At 33.2% G+C, this 23,230-nt stretch overlaps 2 protein-coding genes across 17 annotated transcripts in view; one reads left to right on the forward strand and one right to left on the reverse strand.

The window, feature by feature from the left end:
* The window catches only part of LOC108003606 (igLON family member 5), a 361,825-nt gene extending 348,436 nt beyond the window's left edge, over nucleotides 1-13,389 (forward strand). For all 13 annotated transcript variants that reach the window (XM_062079528.1, XM_062079525.1, XM_062079526.1 and 10 more), the window contains 3 exons: nucleotides 9,132-9,287; nucleotides 9,365-9,698; nucleotides 10,205-13,389. In XM_062079528.1, coding sequence (XP_061935512.1) covers nucleotides 9,132-9,287; nucleotides 9,365-9,698; nucleotides 10,205-10,350 — 636 coding nt within the window. In that variant the 3' untranslated portion in view covers nucleotides 10,351-13,389. The remainder of the gene's footprint in view (nucleotides 1-9,131; nucleotides 9,288-9,364; nucleotides 9,699-10,204) is intronic.
* Nucleotides 1-20,998, reverse strand: part of LOC108003620 (zwei Ig domain protein zig-8) — a 236,933-nt gene extending 215,935 nt beyond the window's left edge. The window contains exons 1-5 of one of the 4 annotated variants that reach the window (XM_062079532.1): nucleotides 20,884-20,998; nucleotides 19,808-19,891; nucleotides 17,801-19,488; nucleotides 17,548-17,645; nucleotides 16,820-16,973 (exon numbers count right to left, since the gene is read on the reverse strand). The gene's annotated coding sequence lies outside the window, so the exon portion shown is untranslated. Of the gene's footprint in view, nucleotides 1-16,819; nucleotides 16,974-17,547; nucleotides 17,646-17,800; nucleotides 19,489-19,807; nucleotides 19,892-20,190; nucleotides 20,323-20,883 lie in introns of those variants that run through there. The other 3 variants (XM_062079531.1, XM_062079530.1, XM_017066027.3) reach the window with 3 other exon arrangements.
* Nucleotides 20,999-23,230: the final 2,232 nt, after the last annotated feature.

Consider the following 23,230-nt stretch of genomic DNA (forward strand, 5'->3'; position numbering starts at 1 on the left):
GGTTAACGAGTAAACGATCGCTTCGCGTATTTACACCGAAACGGAAGAATGATTGAAGGATACGTTACATAAACTTCGGAGAGATCGGTCAAAGAGGAATATGATGTTATTTCTGGGGAAGAAATATCGGAACGTTTGTTCCAAAATGTTCCAAGTCGAGTGGCAAGTGCCCAGGTTGTAGTAAGTTGGAAATGCAGGGAGGGGGAGAGGGGAGGAGACACGCTCGCCTACAAAGAACAGCTAGTATTGGGCAAAGATCGATTCGCGCTCGACTAGAATTTCAATTCGAACCGCCGAGAAATGTCTCGGATTGCCGAGTATCGAGAGGATACGACAGAGGAACCAAAAAATTCGATCGAACGTGCTGTGCAATAGCGCGGTTCCCGGACTGTGTACAATGATTGCGATCAAGAAGACAAGTTGACACGATCGAGAAATAGGGTAAGTTGATTTTTCAACGAAATCACCAAAAATTTTCTCCCATCGTATCGAGTTTCTCGATATTTTCGAATTTTATATAAGAAATTTTCTGCATTCTTAGGAATACGCTTTTTTCTTTCATGTGAACGAACGATAAAAATGGCGGCAAATTCAAAAATTATTTTGGACGATATCGGTTTCTGTGAAACGAAATATTTTTTTTTCTTTTTCTCGAATTTTTAAGAATTTATTGGTTTCTATAATTAAACGAAATGTATATTCTTCGGAATACTTTTTTTTCTTTTTCTCGAATTTTTAAGAATTTAAACGAAAGATTGCTCGTTCGACGTGAGCGAACAACGAAAATGGCGGCAAATTCAAAAATTATTTTGGATATATCGGTTTCTGTAAAACAAAACGTATATCCTTCGGAATATTTTTTTTTCTTTTTGTCGAATTTTTAAGAATACAAGAATTTAAAGATTACTCGTTCGACATGAGAGAAAAATTATTTTGGACTATATGTTGAATCAGTTACTGTAAAACGAAATGCAATACACGATGAGAAGTATTACGTTCAGCTGCTACACCGACCAATATAAATTTCACGTATGAATATTTCGGAAATCGGTACACGTGCATTTAGGATCGAGAAAGAAATCCCGTTGGGAGTAGGAAACTTCTCCAATTTTCTCGTTCGAATAGAGAATTGTCCCTGGAATGTCGTGGAAAGTTCATCTCATCGAATATCGGACATCGCCTTCCTCCAGAATTTTTCTTTCCCTCCACGCGCTAATCGATCCGAACAGCAATTTGCAAAAGACAACGACAGAAATCGACCAATTTTTCACCCGATTTCCAACGAGAGAAATTATTGCAATATTATCCGATAAACGTTGCAAGAAGTAAAAGTGTAAACTTTGCAATATCAACGGACAATTGATACATTTTATCTTTTGTCCTTTTTTCCTTTTTTTTTTTTGAATGACGATCGAAAATAATCAACAGGTGGCGAGCATAGGAGAAAAAAAAAACTATATAAATTATTACACAGAATGACGAACGTGAACGTCCAATAACGCGTAAACTGATGAATATTAAAGCTGATGAATATTATTTTATACGTCACAACAATTAAGATACTTGGGAACGATGTTAGAAGAATGATGAACGAATCTTTACTTTGCACGACGCGACACGTGTTTAAGTTAATTGAATAGATTGTACACCGAAGAAAGATGAAGAAAATACCACTCATTACCAGAAGCAAATATCGAAGAAGTCTCGTCGTCAACAAAATAATTTTCTTCAAAAGAAAGTAACTCTCGAAGAGCGGTCGTGCAGGCTTTCGAGCATTCGACAAGCGTATAATTTTCAATCGCACGATATACGATATCGATATTCAGAAACGAGTCGAGGGATATTAAAAGCTTGGGGAAAGGGATTTGAATAATTGCCGAGGAATTTAGCTCGATAAACGATCGTTCGCGTAATTATCCTTAATGGGCGATAATATTGGGTTGACGCACATATAGAACCATTTTTAGACATTTTTACACGCCACGTTTACACGCGTATCGCGATCGAAACTTGCTCCCGCTATAAATTTCACAACAGTGACCAACGGGCTACGATCTCTGTTTTCTTCCTTTTTCTCTTTTTTCGTAGCAACTGTAACGACTATGGAATGCGAACTACCTGGTTTTCGATCGAGCAAACGATCCATGATTTGATGACGGAAGTAATATTTGGATGGAGAACCGCCGTGTATATATCTCGTTTGTCTTATTAACCCTCTATATACGCTTTAATAAACGGAGAATAATAACGGATGATTCCGAATATATCGGTCTAATGCGCATAATTATTTCCTGAGCAACAGCTCATTAACCAAACACGGGATGGATCGACACAGAGATATGCACATCGTGCATCATTTCACTGTTACGGGTTTCGATGGTTCGGCAAGCTTTGTTTCAACGAAATTTCTCTTCCAGGGGAGGTATATTGAAAATGAAGATAAAGCATCTAAAAAAAAAGAAAAAAGGAAGAAAGAAAAAAATCTTATTACCAGTGAGAATTTATTTCCAAGGATGATACGAAAATTTATTCTCGAAGGTGGGGGGGGGAAATTTATGCCTGGACTAAATGTGCCCCATGGGTGGTATTATAAGTCAATCTTATTCCTTTCGTTTCCCCTCCCACCTGCTACTACTCCTCTCGTATTTACGAGGAAAAAATTAGCTTTTAAAATTTTAGCGCCGAGGGATTTTAGGGCGCCGCCGCGATCGACGACGAAATATTTTACAAATGAACAATTGTGCATGTACGAGCGTCGAGAATATCATTTTCACAGGAAATAAATAAATATCATGAGTAGCAGCCGTGAATTGGATGAGAATAAAAGGACGAATCGTGACGATCGGGCAATTGGTCGTGTCGTATCGTCGAGAGCCACGAGGTGAAAAAAGGAGGAAGGAAATAGGCGAGAAACGATTGCCATTACTTGCTCCAACCGATTCGAACACCGTGCCAGATGCTGGCAATATGGTGGCGCGTGACGCTACCGCCACCGATTTTCTCATAAACCGGTAAACTTTTGTACGAGTTTTTTTTTCGAGGGGGAGGGGAAGAGGAGAGAAGAAAACAGGTGCCGTTTCGTGAAGAGCAGGACGTCGTCGAGGAAAAAGTTCGTAGGTTAAAAGTCCATTAAAAACGCGGAGAAGAAAGGAAAAATTGCACACGTTTTCATAGCGGGACGCGTTGCCGAGACTTTTAATGAACAAAGGTGACGAAACGAACAACGCCAGCTCGAAAGTACCTCTCTCTCTCTAGCGACTCTCCTTTTTCTTTCTTTTTTCTTTTTTCTATCCTTCTATCGACGCGAAGGAGAATCAAGTTTTCTTTGTCTCGGTTCTTTTTTTCTCTCTTTTTTTCCTCAAAGTTTGCTGTCATCTCGCTCCGTCAACTTTCCTCGAAGGAAATATAAACTCGATTCCGTCCTGTAGCGATCGAGTTGTGAAATTAACGTGTAAAATCGTGGCGGTGTACACGAGGAGCGCTATTTCCGCACTCGGTGTTCCGAGGCTCTTGTCTATTACAGAAGATGGTGGGTTATGTTCCACGCTGGCGCAGATATAGGACGATTAAGCTACAACAATGGAGCCTTAACGGATGCATATAATCGAGTCTGCCGTGCGTCAGTTACCCGTGAAGCTTCCAGAAACCGAGACTTGCCACTCGAGACGAAAAGCGACGAATTCCGAGCAAAAAGAGAAGGATATCGCGCGAGAAATTTTTCTTTTGATAAAATGTATCAGCTACTATCCAAAGAACTCGCGTAAAATATCAATTTTGGAGTGGCTTACGTTTCACTGACGATTAAGATACAACAATGCGGCCTTAACGGATGCACATAATCGAGTCTGCCGTGCGTCAGTTACCCAGGCTGAAGCTTCCAGGAATCGAATTCCAAGCAAAAATGAAACGAAAGAAAAAGATACCGCGCGAGAAATTTTACCTCTCTCCTGCGTAAAATTGTAAAATATCAATTTTGGAATTATGTTCCACTGACGCAAATATAGGACGATTAAGCTACAACAATGGAGTCTTAACGGATGAATATAATCGAGTCTGTACCCGTGAAGCTTCCAGGAACCGAGACTTGCCACTCGAGACGAATTCCAAGCAAAAATGAAACGAAAGAAAAAGATATCGCGCGAGAAATTTTACCCCTCTCCTGCGTAAAATTGTAAAATATCAATTTTGGAATTATGTTCCACTGACGCAAATATAGGATAATTAAGCTACAACAATGGAGTCTTAACGAGTGCAATTATGAAGTGAAGCTTCCAGGAATCGAGACTTGCCAGTCGAAATTCTGGGGAAAACAGAATGAAACAGAAGAAAAAGATCGGGAGAAAAATTTTACTTTTGACAAAATCTATCAGCTACTATCCAAAGAACGCGAAAAAGCACTTGGTATCCTGCGTAAAATTGTAAAATATCAATTTTGGAATTATGTTCCACTGACGAATATAGGACAACTAAGCTACAATAATGGATGTAATTATCCGTGAAGCTTCAAGGAACCAAGACTTGCCAGTCGAAAAGTGGCGAATTCTAAGCAAAAATGAAACAGAAGAAAAAGATATCGCGAGAGAAATTTTATTTTTGACAAAATTTATTAGCTTCACTCGCGAAAAAGCACTTGGTACCCTGCGTAAAATTGTAAAATATCAATTTTGGAATTATGTTCCACTGATATAGGACGATTAAGATACAACAATGGAATCTTAACGGATGAATATAATCAAGTCTGTACCCATGAAGCTTCCAGGAACGGAGACTTGCCAGTCGAAAAGCGGCGAATTCTGGGGAAAAATGAAACAAAAGAAAAAGATATCGCGCGATACTAAATTTTACTTTTGGATAGGAGCTCGGGTACGTGGGTGCGCTACTGCCCAAAGGACTGGGTCACTAAAGACCTCGGTCCCCCCTGCGTAAAATTGTAAAAAGATAATTTTTTTCCCGTTGCAAAAAATTTTCAACAAAAAAACATATACTCTACGACGGAGAAAGAATTAAGATGGGATCCATGGGGAAAGGACAATGAAATCTTAACGCGTCGAAGGACGAACACAACGACGAATAATAATAACTCACGGAACAGATCGCGAAAGAAGCAGACAACAATGAAGAGGCCAGGCTCTCGACGTTCCAAAAGAGCCTCTGATCCCCGATACACTTTTATCGCGATCTTATCTCTTTAATCTCGATCTCTGCCCCACCCCCTTTCGATCTTTTATTCATCGCGCGTAGATAGATCAAGTTGTTCCGCCCCTCGACACCTTTTTTCCGCGTCTCTAAGCTCCTGCTTTTCCGCTCGGACGCGTCGCTTTGCATGCAGGAAGAACGGGGCGACGGAGGAACGGGGCACGAAGATCGGCACGCGCCCCTTGCGCGACACACCGCGCCAACGCGCCACGTTTTTATCCTCTATAAACGCACGGGATAAACCTCGTAAATCCGGTTACCACGACAATCTTGGCACAGGATGAATACAAGGATCCGTTCGATCATTATTCGTTTCACGAACAACTCGAGAGGGAAAATAATTTTCTTCCTAGAAAAAAGGAGGGGAGAATTTTTGTTATTACGCCTTGTCGAATTGGATATGGTTAGATTCGACGTACGAATTATAACACTGGATATCTTTTTTATTTCGTACGTCGAGTTTTAGAATTGAACTATAGATAAAATGAGATTAAGAAATTGTATACGGGATAAAAATCTCGGGATAAGATCTTTAAATGTGAATTTCTTCACAAATTTTGAAAATTTCGTTTCCTAAATCGATCGATACAATTTTTACGCTCCTTAAATTTTGCGATTCCCGCATCTACGTTTCACAGGAAGATAACGTCGATTAATTATATTTGGATATGTTTGAAGCAAAGTGAAAAATTATAATAAAATAGAAATTCGAAAGGAACGATACAATTACGAGCCGATTCGTTCCTTTATTTCGATACGAAGTTGAAGTGTTTCGAGCGCTTCTTCGTCCTTTTTTTAAGAGGAAATCGATCTCTTAAAGATGAATCTCGGGAAAGGAAGGGAAAAATCGACGGGCGCGATCGATATTCGATAAATCTATCGCGATCAACGGCCCATTCTTCCAAGGGAGACATTAATTAAACCGAGGTCGGCGATGTTATCACTGTGCCGTGTTCGCACGCGGGAAGAAAAGCCTGATTAATGGAACTCCTCTCCTCCTTGCCCCGGTTGACCAGAAAAAAAGGATATATTATATCCCTTTCTTTTTCTTTATCCCACCAAATGAAACCAAGATTTTTTTATCATAACTTCCTCGCGCTATCTTTTTCGACCAAAGGAGAGAAAAAAGAATCAATCGAGAAACGAAGAAGGGAAATCCTGAAGGAAATCGAGTGAAGAAAACTCTCGGGAAGAAATTCGAATTTTTCGAGCGTGGATGATCGAATCGGTGGAAGGAAGGATGGAATTAATGGAAAATCGCGAAGGTGATTCGTGATACCGTGCCGAAGTTCGTTATTCGACTCGTTTACAGCGTAGTGGGTACTCGTGGCGGCGTCGTGGCCATTCATCGGGTCGAGGATTAGAAAATGGCGAAACCCGGAGCCGTGAACCTCGAGCACACTCGACGTAGACAATTAAGGCACGCAAGTGGCACCCCCGCAGATCACCCTTTTCCCGTCGCAAAGCCCCACCTTTTTCGGAGTCCAATTCCTGTATCGAGATAAATAGACGCGTTAAAATTTTTTTCACGAGGAATTTTCGCAATTCTCCTCGAAAATTTTATCGATTTTATCCTGACGAGCTCTAATCGTTAATCTCCCCTCATTTCTGTACTGTAAAATTCATTGGAATGAGCAGAGTGGACACGATGGACTGGAAGAGCGATTTGCGCTTTCGATGCGGCGGCATCCTCTTAACTGTAATTCATAAATTTTATGTGTTAATTTTTGTTAATATCAAATAATATTCTAGCTTGTAAAAATAAGCTAGAATAAAAATAAAATAAATAATATAGAATTTTTTAAAATAGAATATCACTTCGGCGATGTAATTTAAAATTAGAACGTGTACACTTATTTTCGTTTTATTTTTCTTATATGTCGCTCGCCATGCTTTTATTTTTTATCCTATTTTTGTGTTTCCTAGTACAGGACAAAAGTTTAGTTTCATTTTCACTGCTATTCTGCTGTTGACTGAGTCTCTTTCAAAGTATATTTTTGTGAACTTTTCCTAATATGGATAAACCTTTTACTTCTTTCTCGAGAAAAAAGGCGCAAAATGACGAATATAAAAGTTTTATAAATTTTGAGATTTTAAGTTTCCGTAATAACAACTTGTACGTTTATGCATTATTATATTTTTTTACATCTTTATTATTATACTTTGTACATCTTCTATAATTTATAAAATAATTAAAATTATATTATCCAGAATTATGATTTGATTTTAATAAAATGTTCTTTTTTTTTTTATATTTGAACGATCGGCTGTGCTAAAAATATCCGCGGTTATACGATACTTTTTTACTTTTATACCTTTTGTAATTTATAAAATAATTAAAATTATATTATCCAGAATTATGATTATTTGATTTTAATAAAATGTTCCTTTTTTTTATATTTGAACGATCGGCTGTGCTAAAAATATCTGCGGTTATACGATACTTTTTTACTTTGTATACCTTTTGTAATTTATAAAATAATTAAAATTATATTATCCAGAATTATGATTTGATTTTAGTAAAATGTTCCTTTTTTTTTTTTTTTATATTTGAACGATCGACTGTGCTAAAAATATCCGCGGTTATACGATACTTTTTTACTTTGTATTATCCAGAATTATGATTTGATTTTATTAAAATACTTCTTTTTTTGAACGATCGGCTGTGCTAAAATATCCAAATAAAAGGATTAAGGTACATTTGAGAGCACTCACGAAATTTGCTTTCTCGCGACTGGAAAACTATATCGAGATAATAGATATCAATGATTCGAGAATAATTATCCTCCTAATATAATTGCGAGAAATACACTCATCGAAATACGGGAAAATTTTGTATCTCCAGTCTAACCTCGTCCACCGGTAACGAATCCACTCAATGACGTCTCTTTCGACTCTTCTCCCCCTCCCCCCTCCCCTCTTGCAACACCGCACACGATTCAAAGCCGACGCCCCCATCATCTCGCGACACCTCGAATCGAATCGTCGAGGAAAAACTGGAAACCCCAAGCAACGTGTCCTCTCCTCCTTTCGAAATCTTGTCACACGTGTTTCGTACGACGTCCCGCTTGGAGGAAAATGCGGTGCGGCAAGGAAAAGGTAAAAATCGAAGTAAAAGTTTACGAGCGAACGAGAGATTTGACGGGAAGCTGTGAAAAATAGGGAGGGATCTCGGAGAGGTCATAGATTTGATAGGTCGCGCCGTTGTTAAGGCTACACGAAATTCGACGAAAGGTCGAAATTCCACTCTGAATTTTCCCCTCTGGATGCTGCTCTTTATGCGCTAGCTCGTCCACCACCGCCCGGCTATTGTTGTTCATTTTCGTGAATATTCCTTAGCTCGTTTCGCGCAAGCTTCGCCCATTTTCTAAATCGCCTTTCTTACGAATAACAAGAATAAAACGGCTGTCACCAGACGAAAACAGCATTACGGATGGATGAGCTGGATGACGATGTTTCGGATATTTGGGGAGAGATGGAGGGAGAAGGATTTATTATTAAAGCTACTTTCAATTTTGATGCGACGTAAATAATAGAAAAGGAGCGGTCGAAATAAATACCGTATTTATTTATTACGAGGAAGAGGATGCCGGAGATATATTAAAAAAATGTAAACTTTTCTACACGGTCGGACTATTTAATTAGAATCTTTAAAGTATCAAAAAAAGTATATATCTTCGTACGTAAAATATATTTTTCTATTTCAAAACTACGTTCCAAATTCGCGATTACTTGATCCAAGCTTCTTCCAATATTTCCAATATTATTCTATTCACCCAATTCTCGTTTTACGAATGAATCATTATCACGAGACAACGTTGTGATCCATATCCCTCCCTACGTATTCAAAAATTTGAAAAAATCAGAGACGACATGTACGATCGTCGATGGAAATTTAGATTAAATTGTTCTCTATTCAATTTCCATCGTTGCAGGTAACATGGATCAGAAGAAAGGACAGGCAATTACTGACGTTGGGGACGGGTACTCACGCCATCGATACGCGATTCGTCGTCGTCTCCAACAGCCCAGACTGGACGTTACTGATCAAGAACGTTAAGCGCGACGACGCCGGCCTCTACGAGTGCCAGGTAAACCCGCGTTCTTCTTCGTGTAAATTTGTCGAAATTAACGCGAAAGAAACGAAAAAAAGAAACGTTGGGAACAGATTCAAACGGAGCCAGTCCAACAGCGATTCATTGAATTAAGAGTGACGGAGGCGTACTCGGTCATCCCCGGTGGCCCCGACCTGCACGTGAAGCAAGGATCGAGCCTCCGGCTCGAGTGTCAATTAATCGCGTCGACCGAGGCGCCCAGCTTCATCTTCTGGTATCGAGAGGGGCGCATGATCAACTACGACAACGAGCCAGGTGTCAGGGTTGAAGCTTCGAAAAACGGGTCGATCCTGGTCGTCGACAAAGTGAAACTTTCCCATGATGCTAATTACACTTGTTCGCCGAGCAACGCGAAACCTGCGTGCATCATGATACACGTGATCGAAGGTTAATAACGATACTTTTTTTGCCAGCTCTGTCGATAAAGTTTCCATCCGCTGTTTCGGGAAACGAGAATAGAGAGATAAAATGGTGGGAAGGGGTCGAAAGCGGGGTGGATGTGCTCCGATGCTTGGTTACTTTTTTTATTGGCCATGAAAAAGAAAAGGCCTCCCTCGAGAACGACATGGAGACAGACATCGTTTTCTTTTTTTTTCTCTCTCTCTTTCTCTAGTTCGTTTCTGAAATTTCGAAAGAGCGAAGGAGAGCGAAGAATACTCGAGTGTTTTTCTTTTTTTCTTTTAAAATAAAAAATTTTCCAAACCTCGTATATATTTTTTTTCATTCATTGGCGGAGAAATATTTCGTTTATTTTAGAAAAAACATCTTCAATTTCAGAAAAATCGTTGGCCCACCACCACGTTTACTTTCGCAACGTTTAATTTTTCGCCATAACTTTTTCCCCTGTCTATTCCAGGACGTTATTTTTCTCATTGCCCCGTTTCTGTTTGTAGAAGAGGAAAAACCGGCGGCTATGCATGGCGGTGATCGGCGAAACGCTACGTCGAGAGCGTCCATCAACGTCATGTTGATTTTTCTCACTTTTCTCGGTATACGCGCCTCGAGTCGACTTTGCCCGCGACAAACCTGCGCCACGTGACCAGCCTATCCTCTCAACTTCGTCACCGAATTGATACAGGCCAGGGAATAATCTCAATCTCCCTCTACTTCTATCTTCTCCTCGCCTTCGAGCATTTCTCTTCACGAATGGACGCTTCGTTCGTTGCACGACAATTGGGACGTCCAGTTTCAGGGAGAAATATCCTTAACGACATTTTTGATCTTCGGGAATACGTTCGAGGAGAAGAAAATTAGAGAGGTGGAAAAATTAAAATTACGCGGTAATTTTTCACTCCTGCACAAAAATACATTTTGAGATTGGAATTCTCAAAAAATTGTTCTTCGTAGAGTTGATCGATCTTTTCGGCGAGTGGAAAATAAATCCCGTGTCGATCAAAGCGTCCATTCGCGAATAAATATATTCTTTCTCTCTTTTCTCGAGAAAGAGAGAGAGAGAGAGTATATATATAATTCGACGATTTAATTTAAAGGCTTCCTCCTCATAAAGCCTAATAAATTATCGAACTCGAAAATAAGAATAGCACGCGAGATGTCTATTTTTCACTTTTCACATTCGAATTGAATTCGGGAAGCGTGTATTCGTGATCTTGAAAATAATTTCAACGTTCGCCGATATAAATATATACGATATATTTAGATCGAGAATAGGAGATTGATTTAAAAGATACTTAGAGAAAAAAAAGGAAAAAAGTTCGTTCTATTAAATGTTGAAAAACGTTAACGTAAGGCATTCGCGACGCTGCAACGATTATCGTGAAACGTGCGTAACCGAACGTAAAGCTCAAGCAATATTATAAATCGAGTATTATAAATTCGTTTTTTAACCGAGTATCCCCACCTATGTACGTATATACGTACACAGGATGTCCAAAAGAAAATTAACATGAGTGAGCGTTAGAAATTAAACCGATTCTTTCTTCTTCGATCTTTGTTTTCTTTCTTTTTAAAAATATCTTACAAATGATTCGTAATTATATAATGCGACCATCCTATACGCGAAAAAGAAAAAAGAAAAACTTCGATGCACTTATCGGTTTATACTCTTTTCCTAGAACGAGTATATGCGAGGGAAACGAATAAACGTGCGAGGCGATTGGCATCGAGCCAACAGGAGGAGAAAAAAGAAAAGGTGCGCAACACATCCGTTTACATTTTTTAAACAGAAAGGACCGTTCGATTAAACGGTCGAGCGTCACAAATTTCTATAATGAAGGGGAAAGGAGAAAGAGAAGCGCGTTTCATGCGATATATATATATATATGAATTCACACGGGCGACGAATGGATTCGAGTTCAATATTCTCTTTCCTTTTCGTCCATAAGTCTAAATTTCTCTCTCTCGCGCGCGCGCGTATAAATAAAGAACGACAGCCGTCGAAACACGTGCAAAGATTTCGCGTCCATTCACGCAACGCGCAACAATCGATATTGACACGGTGGTGACACGCGTTGAATGAAGAATTGAAGGAAAAGGCTTTTCGAGGTTTTCTCCAATATAATTTTTAATTTTAAAGGTAAAAGTGTCGGTCGCGGGGTATTTACATGTATACCGATTTAAACGAAGAACAAAAGTGAACTCGATTTCTCGCGTCTCGTTAAAGAAGATTCGCGAATTTTTCGAATTTTTTTTTAGGGAAAAAGAAAATTTGAACGAAATAAAAAATTTTTTCCGAGTTTTTTTTTTAAAGAGAGAGAGAGAGAGAGAAGGATACAACGGACTAAAATTTAATTTCAATTTTAACGAAGGCAAATATCGTTCGGTTAATAATTGAGAACTGATTATAGAAAGGTATATTTGTACGATCAAATTAAAATTTTCATTATCAAAATATTATTTTTCGGCGAAAATTTATTATTTTCAATTATTTCCACTCAAATAATTTATTATTGCGACGCATATTTATATATATATATATATATATCCAGTTTTCAATTAGGCGAGATAGAGGAGATTAAACGAGCCACGTCGTATCGTAAATTATACGAATGCCAATACACGATCGCCAATTTTTTTCTTCTTTTTTTTTTTTTTATTAACAAACCGTAGGCACGAAAAATCCAACGAAATGATTTTACCTTTTGCGAACACGATTACATAGTAGCCTGAAAACACGTGAACAGTTTAGTCAACATTTCCTCTCCCGATATAAAATGAAAGTATGATTGAAAATTGTTAAACTGGTAAAAAAAAAAATATATATATATAAAAGAATACGAACAATTCTCTACATTTCGTTCAAACTAGTTTTATACAGCTCGATGTGTTTTTCCATTGGAAAAATATTAAACTCGCTTAACAAAGGGTACTTGGACGGATGGAGTACGCAATCATCGTTTGTCATATGCTTCGCCACGGGAAAAGAGGAGTCTTTCTATCCACTATAATACTCGAATCACTGTTTCCAGGTAATTATTAGAAATAATCACTCGATGTATTCAATGTGATCAATGTAAATACGTGTATACTATTAACAATATAATACTTTAAAACGTATGTTTAATAAGCAAAGATAAGTAATAAGTATCAAAAGGTGTGCGTTTCTTTCGTGCGAAATAAATATATATAACAATAAGAATTTTACAATATATCTTTTTACACGGAACGAGAGATTATTATTATTATTATTATTATTATTATCATCGCGTCTTGTGGGATAAGGATATAATTTCTCATATTTATAATACGATACGAACAATTCGATATCGATGATCGATTTCTTGATAAAATCATCAGAGATGATTTTCAACTGCCCGACTTATTAATTAATCCGCTACCCATACAGGCAGCATTATAAAACTTATTAGCAGCAATAATCGAAATTGCATTAATTGACGTACGCGGATTTGATTCGTTTAACGAATCAATTTGTTTCGACGATAATATATGTATCGAGTGATTTTCAATATCGACGTTTTATGAAATATTTTTCGTTGATATGACAAAGAAATCTAAGGATGGAATAAAATCATACAAGATTTTCATCTCTATATTATAATGTAAAAAAAAAAAAAAAAGAAATGAAAAATCATAATAAATAAATTGGACTTTTTCAATCAAACGAGCGATGATTATTTTGATTATTTAAAAAAAAATGTATCTTTCACCGTCAGGTAAGTAGGAAAACTGATATGAATTTTTTTACAAAAGAAAAAAAAATACCCCAAAAGATTTCCAAATTTATCCATAAATGCAGCGTAACGATAACGATAACTTCTTCGTTCGAAGTTAAAAGTAAATTGTTTCTCAACGTTATTCGAAAATAAAAAATTCAGTTTGAAATATTTGGCCTTTTATTCCGTATTACGAATATCCATAAATGACCGCCATTCACACCGATTCCCGAGATGTATCACTTTAATAATAAGGTCGTAAGAGGAGAGTATGCCCAATAAAGCCACCATACGGGATTTCTCGTATCACTGCAATTCTATCCCAAGGAATTTTGCTTGCAACCCGTGAAATGTGATAACCCTCTTTGCTAATGTATAGTAAAGATGTATCCTCCTGCTCGTGGAGAACACGCTTAATCGCGTATTACCAAGTAAGTACTTGTAAGATATTTAATGCGGAAATTATAGCCGATGAAAACGTTAGTCCTTTGAGAGCGTCCGATGGAAATTCCTGCACATCGATAACCTTCCAAAGATTATCTTTCGCATTGTCCAACATCGCAGATTTCAATCAAAAGATGGTGAAATTAAACCGAGGAGAAGCAGAAAAATATAAAAAAAAAAATGTTATTTCCTTCTATTTTTCCTCTCTCGTTCGTGAAATTTTTTGATCGAGAGAAGAACAAAATGTATTATTCCTATATACAACGGATACAAAATTTGAAATTTTGTTAAAACAGATAAAAATACCTTTCATCTATTCTCCTTCTCTTATTCGTGAAATTTTTTAATCGAAGAGCAAAATGTATCATTCCTGTACACGGATTACAAACGGATAGAAAATTTGAAATTTCCTGCGATCCATTTAGTCCGCGTCTCCACCACTTAATCGATTTGCAACCTTTACGAGACAGTCGCCAATAATCGCAGCTTATTCCCCTCCATTAATCAAAACTCAACGGGCGATTCAATAGCTAATTTAGTGTCTGTTGTACAAGAGATTCGGAGTCAATACGCGTTATCAAATTGCAACACCAACGAATTCCAAGCAGTAACATATGCCGAGCATATATCAAATAGAAACTCGTGATATTCGATAATTAATAATGGTATTCCATAGATTATATTAAATTATGCTGTATTGCGAAGAGATTTATATCAGTTTCTCTTTGTCCATTCATTCTACGTTAACTACCGATTGCATTCGCTATATTATTGGCTGATATAATTTCGACGAATCCTTCCAATTTTTTCAATTTTTCCACAGAAGAAAAAAAGTTGCGTTTAATATCAATTCGTGAAGAGAAAAATTCTAGCGTTAGCGCGTTCTAAAATGCGTGAAAAATATCATCGCCTATTATTTTAATTGAAACCGGTATACGTACATAAAATACGATATGAATATAGAACGATATGAAATATATGCAGTGAAGTTAATTGAAAAACCACGCGATGTAGAATAGTTTGGCGCAACAAACGATAATAAACGAAAACTACTAAACGAAGTTGGAGTTTTGCACTTGGCGCAAGTACACTTACGGCGAAAACTAGATGAAATATGATATGGACATAAAATAGCCGCGCTTAATCCATTTCTGCTTCCTTCGGTCTTATATCTTCTCTCTTATCCTCTTTATATCGTGCACGATAAAAATCACGATAAAGAATACTTGTACAGTAGAAAAAAAAAATATAAAATAAAATCAGAATTTTTACACGATTTTTAGAAGTAATAATTTTGATTATTTAAAAATATACAACGATATAATACTTGTACAGATAAACAGCGAAACATTTTATCGATTGGATCATTAACTTAAATACATAGCGTGTATAAAAATATCGGTGAAATGTGTGGACGATAGTCGAAAATAAAACTAATCGGTGAATCGGTCTTTGGCAAGCAGTCGCATTGAATAAAGATACAAGAGAGAAGATACGGTTACGTGAACATTGGCACTCGAAGAGTATACGGGTCGTGAATATCGGTTTCCAATATAACGCCCGGGATATATTCGTAGGCGCTAATTCGAAATATCGTGAATAGCGCCTTGCAAGATTGGAAATTCCATTCTATACATACACTTCAAGGACATACAGCTACGTGTTACCATTCGGCTACCACCATTGTCACCACAAATCCGTAAGATCCGTATAATCCTGTGAAAACGAGTGATATGGTCTCGCTATTGTGTAAACCGCCAATTGGATTCCGGATTATCAACGGTTCGGAACGCCTATCTTCCCGACTTTTAACGTGACGCCATTTCCCTTTGTTTTTTGCGCATCTTTGGATATGGAGGTATTTTTGCATCGATCGATCGATGAACTGAATAAGATATAATGATTGGCAGAGGAAACCGAGTTCAAAATAAGAGAGATTGTTCCCTCTTTATCTCTATTTTGTATCATTCGATCGATACGAGGTCTTTTATGGTCAGAATATCATTTGATACTTTTTTTTCTATTTGGCACAGCTGAAAAAGTATTTTATAATGTATTTCGTATTATTTTCGAAAAACAATAATGGAATTATGTTGATATATTTTTAATAGATGAATACATAACGCGAAAGAATATTTTTTGTATATTAAAAATAAAATAAATTTGAATATCGAATATCGAGTGTAGTGTAGGATTACGAAAATTTAAATTTAAAATATAAATCCATATAATTAATGTAATTATATAGATAAATGAAAACACCAAGAAATTTACTGATAATCCTTTCAACCGGTAAATTCACTGATATCATTTTCAATTCTTCACTTTCCGTTTTTTTAAATATATTATTATTAAAAAATATTATAATATATATGAGAGATATGTATTAATTATAAACATTATCACAATTTTATGTTTTCTATGAAAATATTTTACTTGTTAATTGCAAATATTATCGTTTGTCGATTAAAAGAAAATAGTTACCTAAGTTACCGATACACGGTTCGTAGCACAGTTGGTCTTTTACTTTTTTACGATACAAAAAGATTTATATCACATGTTCTGAAATACCGACTTAAAAAAGAAATTAAATACTTCTCCTGCCTTCTGCAATTTATTACAATCAACATAAGAATTACACGTATATTTTTATCATCAGAAATATTTAGTCAATTATGAAAATCCTTCATTTTTTACATTTAATATTACAATGCAAATGCAACTTATGCAAATATTAATTTAATAAATTTTTTTATTAAATTTGATTAATTCTTTATCACGTAAAAGATACATAATTGCAAAATGCAGCTCGTATTACTTGCAATATAATTAATAATTGCGCTGTATGATGTAATTATATATTAAATAATCATATATTAAATAATCATTTTCCAAGTCTCACCTCGTGAAAATTGCTGCAAATTGGATACTTACCTTAATCACGATTCCATCTATCCTTTTATGAAAAAATTTATTCAACATCAAGTAAATCCTTCTTCTGATACATGTTTGTAAAACGTTCAAATTTTTAATCATTGTGCAAAACAGACAAAAAGAGTTATATTGAAAACCGTCGGAAAAATTAAATCTGAAAATAAAAATTAAATTATTCTATAAAAGACGCTATTTTATATATTAATATACATATCAATATTTTATATTTTCATTTTCATGAAAATAAAATATTGATAATTACAAAATATAAAAAAAAATATCTGACATATTATATATTATCATACAATTATATATTATTAAGCATTATTTTTAATACCACCATTATCATTATTATAATTAATTATGCATGCATATTAGAAATATACTTTGTACTTAAGTAGTATTAAATAGAGTTCTTCTACAAATCTATTTATGTTTCAAGTTACTTAAAAAGAGTCTATTAAAAGTTTATCATACCAATCCAAATTTATCTAAATTTAAAAATATCTAATTCCTACTTAAGTACCTAATTCCTAAACTTATTCTATTTATTAAAAATTTATAAAGTTTCATAACTTTTATCTAAATAAATATTTTATATTGTTTAATATATAGAAAATTTGTAATTTCTATTTTTACAATATCTAAATCTTTTTTTCTTAATTCTTATATATCTAAAGATAGTATATTTTTTATATAAAACTTTAAAGATTTTTTAGGAATCCTACCTATAAAATAATTCCAATACATTTTCAAGAGAATAGGATATTATATGAAATAAAAGTTTCTTCAATTATTTGATCCCATTTTGATTGTACCATAGTCTCTGAAACAAATAAGATTATAAAAGATTAGTAAAATAATTATATTTATAAAATATGATTATTATGAATAATAATAATGATAATTTAGACAAAATAAATCTTTTTTCTCCTTATTTATCAAAAAGCTAAAGATATTATTCTGCCTATAAATCTCTACCTGTTTAAAAATCTAAAAATTTATTTATGAATTCCCATCTAGAGAAATCTTAATATAATCAAAGAAAGGAAACAGGATCTATTAGATTATGAGTATGTATAGAGTAAGAATTCACATAGTCTCTGAAACAAATTAAAAACTAAAAATAATTAATAAAATTTTATAATAGATTCTTTAAACTTATATTTACTGGATTAATATAAAAGAATTCAATAGATTTAAATATTATATTTCCTTACCTTTTTTTACTGTTTTCTGTCAATTAACATATCTGAAATAAACTATTTACCTATAACTGCTGTCGATGAACAGTCACTTATGTAGCATTTTTAGCTACACCAAGTGATCCAGGGATATGTTTTTCCACAATTCTAGTGGAAGAAATTTGGGCATTTAACATTTGCAACTATTTAACAAACGTGGTTATTTTTCAACGCAACATTACTTTTAAAAACAAAACAATAATTTTAAAATAAAATGTAATAAAAGTTAGTTACATATGATTAAAAAAGCTACAATCAATTAGTTAAAAAATTTAATGATAAATGATAAATTTTAATATTATTTTATAAGAAATTATAACAATTTATAATAAAAAAAAAAGCCCAACATTAATACAATCGCGATTCTCTCACTTTAACGAAATTTTAATTCAATCCTATTCTTAATCAATCGCAACACTAATTAAAAATCGCGATCCCCACGATGATTGATGCAATCAGTCAGACAACACAACAACGATTACTATGTATTACTAAAACGAGCACAGTGATAAAATAGTAACAATGACTTCCCATTTTTTGGATCCGAACAAGGGATCCAAAAAATGAGAAGACATTCGTTGCGGCCCTCTGCGTGACAGTTTGTCGGGTCTCTTCAATCTTCCTTCTTCGGACGCGATGCCAGCTGAAATTTAAATAGGCTCGAGATTCACTAATCGCGAACGAAAAAAAATAAAAAAAAAGACTAAACCGCGCAAGATAAACGCACATGGACGATGCAGCATGCGAGAATCTCGAGTTCGTTTCGAAATTTCGCTTCGCGATCACGAGCGATTGAATTCGAAAAATTAACGAACAAAGCTAGAAACGAAATGGCGTCTCAGCCTAACCCTCGATTTTTCAAATTTGATTTCCTGAAACACGCGAAAACGCGCCTATCCTATCGAAGACTGCTATCTACTTATAATTAACAGGCACACCACAAGTATATTTTATCCTACTTAACCCTATATTTAAAAAATGGCAAAACTAAAACGGCAGGTATACTAACGACATTCATTCTACGATTCTCACGCATAACACGCAAAAAGCCTATACTAGGAAAAGTATCCCGTTTATGTATAATAATAAAGAAAATTTTAAATTTAAAAATAAGAAATATCTAATAATTTAATTTCAATACAAGAATAAAAATTAGAATAAATAGTTACATCTTCACGTGATAAATAATCATCTACTGTTCACTGATTTTAGCATACACCGAAAAGAAATGTTTAAAAATAAAAGAAAAAAACAGACTAATAATGCGTCCATTTATATTAAAACTAACAAACACTGACTTTACTTTCACAATTAAATATAATTAAATTTAATTAAAGTAATTGTATTCTGAGAAACATTAAAAACACTATTTATGCAGCAAACACTGATTCTATTGACCACATTGCGCGTAGTCATAAAAATTTTCTGAAAATAAAATCATATTAGGAAGAATAAAAAAAAAAGCAAAATATGTATGAATATTTAATTTTTTGTTACAGAAAATAATAATTTTTTTTTAATCTTTGGCCTGATTATTATTAATTCACGAAAAAATTTTATGTAATTTTATATAAAAAAGTATAATATATATTTTTAAATTATTTTGAAAATTTAGAAAAAACATTAGTATCTATTTAACAAATATTTATTACAAAAAGAAAAAACTTTATTCTAAAGAAAAATGAAAAAAAAATAAAAACTAGAATAAATATAGTACGTATACAAAATATCTTTTAAATTTTACCGTTTCTTTATGAAAAGTGGTAATGGCGTCCATATTGGAATTTTTTGAATCGCTCTAAAATTAGATCAGCAATCAACTAATAATCTGTAAAAAAGAAAATTGAAATTTTAAAATAAATGTATAAAATTAATAAAATTCATCGATTATATTATAATAAAAATTAATTGCAATGATCTTAAAAAATGATAGAAAATACCTGTAACTTTAATTATCAAATGAATGAATAAAGAAAAAAAATAGTTTAATCTTAAACAATTATCAATTATAATAATAAATATATATTAATTATAACATATATACTATGGAATAAATAATTATGAATTATATATATATAGAATAAATAGTTATAAATTTACATATTATATAATAAATAAATTACGCACTTAGAGAAAGAATGATACGTCTGAACACATCAAATATCGACAGTATAATGAAGCCCTGCGTCGTAATTTCGATTATCGAGTCGAATTAGGGAGGGGATATGTTTATGATTCTGAATAAGACGAAATATGTCGAAATATGTCGAACGTATATAGAAACATTTCAGTCTCAAACATAACATGAAAGAAAAAAAACGTAAACATCATACGTGAAACGTATTTAAGAACAAAATATATATTACGATTCATGATATGATTGAATTTGATAAAATATTAAATAACAAATTGATTTTTGAACTAAAAATATTTGTTTCAATATAGTTAAAAACAGAAATATTCAAAATATATATATATTTGTTAAACGAAATATTATTAAATTTACAGAAAAATCACTGAATACGAATATACACATATTATAAATTATTTTTTCAGCAAAATCATTTTGACAATTAAATGATCATTTGCACAAATAAGAATCAAAACCATAAAATAAATGTACAGAATAAAGATCATATTGATATGAAGCAACAAGTGAATTCAAACTTCAATTCCAAGGAATACAAACTAATACATGATCGAAGAAAAAGCATAAAAAAAATTCAAAATACTAATTATTTTCGCCATCTTAATAATTAATTAATTACTAAATAAATAAAATGGACTGTAATATATAAATTCAGTAATAGAATTACTCACTTAAGTTGAAATCACGAACTCGAAGCTGGTTCCGACACAGGTCCTGTCACCATGATCTTCTAGGGACGAATGAGACTCGGTATAGGCTCTTTGATTGGCTGATCTAATCAGCTTTCTGATTGGCTAACATTATATATACCAATTAAAGTTTCAAATAAATAATAATATATTTTCAATATTCTTATTAGAAATATAATAAAAAAAAAATTAATTTAATATAAAAATCTACAATATAATAATAAATAGTAATTTAATTGTTAATAATAATTGTTAATACATATAATAATAATAAATATAATTAATACATTACGTTAATAAAATAACTAAATAAAAGATAAATGAATCAATAAATAAATATATATATTTTATTATAAAATTATTAATACTATTAAAATATTAATAATTACTTATAATTTCATTAAAATTCAATTTAAATTTCAACAATCAAACTTCTTTTATGCTATATCGATAACTTTGAGAATAACGTTAAAATAGTAAGAGATCTCTAGAGCCCTCTGAACATAAAACAAGAAAGTATATTGAATATTAGATTCGTCTTATACCATCTGTGTATGCATGTTAAATCTATGGTTAAATAGAACTCTGCAATACCAGAAGTCAATAATATATTCACTGAAGTATAAATGAAATTTATTTCTCAGAATTTTCTTTATTATCGATAAAATAAATTGCCAATTGATAATTCAATAATTTCATATTTAATTTCTATAATTTAAACAATATGAACCAACTTAAAATACGTTATATATCTTTTGCTATTAAAAATATAATTTTAAATTTTACTCAATATAAATATAAAAACACATATATGTATGTAAAAATAATTATACGTATCGCAATTTGAATATACATATACATACAAATACTATCATGCATACGTATGTATATAATAAAGCAGTTAAGGTGTAATAAATGACATTCTTTTTATGTGGTTGTGTAAAACCGAAGGACAATGTTTAGCTAAAAATAGATGCGTATAAACGCTGTCTTGTATTTCTCTCGACCAACTCTCTGAACCGATGACAATCTTGGATTTCCTTTCTCTTTACCGCAATTAACATTGTTATATCAAAAAATACGGAAAAGCAAATTTAATACCTATATTTTTACATTTCATTCAAGCTCAAATGACCCACGATAAATTTCGTATAAGTTATCTTCAACGTCTTCTTAAAGGGGGGAACTGCTGCATACCTACCAGTGGTTCTCATTAATAATGATAGTCGATAAATCAATATGGAGGCAAATCGTAATCGTTTTATTTCATTATTTGATTTTGTTATCATTTATAAATTATATAAATAAATAAATAATATTAAAAATCTAAATATGGCATATATTCACATATTAATAGACTTAACTAATGAGATATCATTTTATTTATCGTGTTTTAAAGATATGAAAAACAGTTATTATGTAATTGTATTAAAAATTATATGTACAATTATATTTTTAATATTATAAGTGAAATTATTATAAGTTGTTTGTTTTTCTTCATTATTAACATTGACTTGAACAATAGCTGCATTTTATTTGAACTGCTGTATATAAAAAATATTGCATTTCAATTTAAACGTCTTTATTATTTTTTGATACTATTTTATGATACCTTGTTACATTTAATAAAAAATACATAAAAACATTCTATACAAATTGAAAGGAGGTCTTTACATCGAACAGTAGACTTTAGGGTTCAGTTACATATACACCACGATCGCGACCGGAAAGTGTATGTAGTAGTCACCAAGAGTCTTGGGGTAGGGCAGTGGAAATTTCCACTGTACCCGCTGAGACGGTCAATACTCTCTCCGTGCCGTAACGTGTGTTATACGAGGACCATTCGGGATACAGGAAGTTTCAAAGAAGAACGAAAAAACATATCTATATGTATCTTCCGTTTAAATGTTAATAGAAACTGTGCAAGTTATGACGGAAATATAGAGCAGTGAATTTAAAAAGTCAATTTTTACAGAAAAATTATTATTTTTTTACTTATAAGTATAAATATTCATATTAAAAATATTTGGTTCGAAAAATTGCTTCAAGAAAGTAAATACCTATCGCTAACGTGATTTAATTTTTTTCATAAAATCAAATTGAAAAAAAAATATTTGAAAAATTAAAATATGAAAATTTAATTATAATGATCCATAATAAAAATGAAGCTTTACTGAATGGAAAGTACCATGTTGTTAATTGCGGCATAAAGGTCACAGGTTAACAAACGGGCAGGCAGGCGCCAGCTACTGCCGATCTATTAATCAATGTAATCATTTATTTTACATATGTGCCAAGGGACATATGTATTCATATACATATATTGCAG

The sequence above is a fragment of the Apis cerana genome, linkage group LG9 (genome assembly GCF_029169275.1).
Source record: "Apis cerana isolate GH-2021 linkage group LG9, AcerK_1.0, whole genome shotgun sequence".
Classification (NCBI taxonomy): Eukaryota; Metazoa; Arthropoda; class Insecta; order Hymenoptera; family Apidae; genus Apis; species Apis cerana.